Source organism: Perkinsus marinus (genome assembly GCF_000006405.1).
Source record: "Perkinsus marinus ATCC 50983 genomic scaffold scf_1104296977518, whole genome shotgun sequence".
NCBI classification, from domain to species: Eukaryota; Perkinsozoa; order Perkinsida; family Perkinsidae; genus Perkinsus; species Perkinsus marinus.
In genome coordinates, this window is record NW_003200159.1 from 1 (window position 1) to 1,487 (window position 1,487).

Sequence of the window (1,487 nt, forward strand, 5' to 3'; positions counted from 1 at the left end):
GAGTCTTGTTGGGTTTTGCGATAAAAACACCATCATAAAACACTAAAACAGAAGAGGTTATTGGATAGGCTAGGAGTAGGGTATATACAGTACCAGGTAAGTGGTCATCTGCCCGACATCTCCCCACAGATCCACATGGAATATGAACTGTGTTTTACTAGTCCAACCATGTTCTAAACGCATGTCCACGAGATGGATGATGAACTTAGTCGCAGTAGTCACTAACACACATACCACCACTTCCAAAGCATCACCAACAGCCTGGATTCGCTTACATGCTGTTAGTCCCATAGTCACTGCCTCGAACAGGCACCAAGTATAGAAGGAAGAGTGTGCACTTGAAAGGCCATAGAACGTCGCTGAGAACTCATCACTGTTGTATTTACATACTACTACTAGTACTATTACATATCCCTATCATATCAAGCATACCACATAGGAAAATAAGCCCTGCTAGTCTCACCAGGGAGGAGAAGCTTGTGAAGCCCAGCTCGAAGATCTGAGAGGTCTAGTAGTAGAAGGTAACACCACGATACTACTACTTACATGTCCAACACGTATTTGTGCTACTAGATGGAATACCTTTAGGCATATAGCGAGGCACACATACCTCACAAGCTGGACTGTACTAACCTCCTAAAGGGACCACAGGTAGAGGGTTGCATCCTCTACTACTACTTACTCTATCGTTAATGGTAGGAGAATAGAAGACCAGGAATAGTATAGTGTCAGCTACAAAGCCACGACCCGAGTCGATAAGTTGCTGAAACATGAATGGATCATATTGTATTATTACGTGTATTACTTCGACTTCTAAATCACGAAGATGCCCAACAAATAGCCGCAGTAGTAGTTTATTCATGAGTACTATCAGGCCGAAAGCAAAATTGTAAATTATCTAAAAAATCGACGTTTGTCCCCGAGATTGTATTAGTGCTCACCGCCAACGATATCTTATCTTGCGACAGGTGTACTACTATTGGATAGAACTGTTCGAATTGAACAGCTGCATATACCACACTCACAGTTAATACCTGACAGGCACTCAGTGAAGGAGTAAGGTACTGGGCACACTTATTACCACTGTGCTGAGGAAGAAATATGCTGAGAATGAAATACGCATCTTGGGGATTAGAGGCATAAATACATCTACTACACAAAGCGGTAAATAGTATGAGCAACTCAACACATACTATGAGATGGAATACTATAAGTCGAAGAAACTGTCCTGGAAGGGCTTAGCCTTAGCCTTCTGCTTGGTAGGGCCGCCTCGGAGGGCATCTCTAGCCTTACTCAATGAACTTGCAGGTCGTGATGCATTCAATAGGGCATCTGCAACAATGCACTACATCTCATAGGAACGATGACCCATGATACTACTTTTGTTCTTTTTCTTGTTCTTAACCTTAGCCCGGGTCTTAGGCTGTTGTTCCTGCGCTGTTTTCGGCAACTCTAGCACTAGCTTTTCGGGAGCATTCTCCTGCGGC

The 1,487-nt window shown here is 43.4% G+C and overlaps 1 protein-coding gene across 1 annotated transcript; it reads right to left on the reverse strand.

Moving 5' to 3' along the window:
- Positions 1–93: 93 nt before the first annotated feature.
- On the reverse strand, positions 94–1,034 carry Pmar_PMAR028834 (conserved hypothetical protein; the record flags this gene model as incomplete). The annotated part of the gene is made up of 7 exons (XM_002764408.1): positions 94–221; positions 276–359; positions 409–499; positions 547–636; positions 683–763; positions 806–898; positions 942–1,034. Coding segments are annotated over 7 exons (660 nt in total), but the record flags the coding sequence as incomplete, so codon positions are not given.
- Positions 1,035–1,487: the final 453 nt, after the last annotated feature.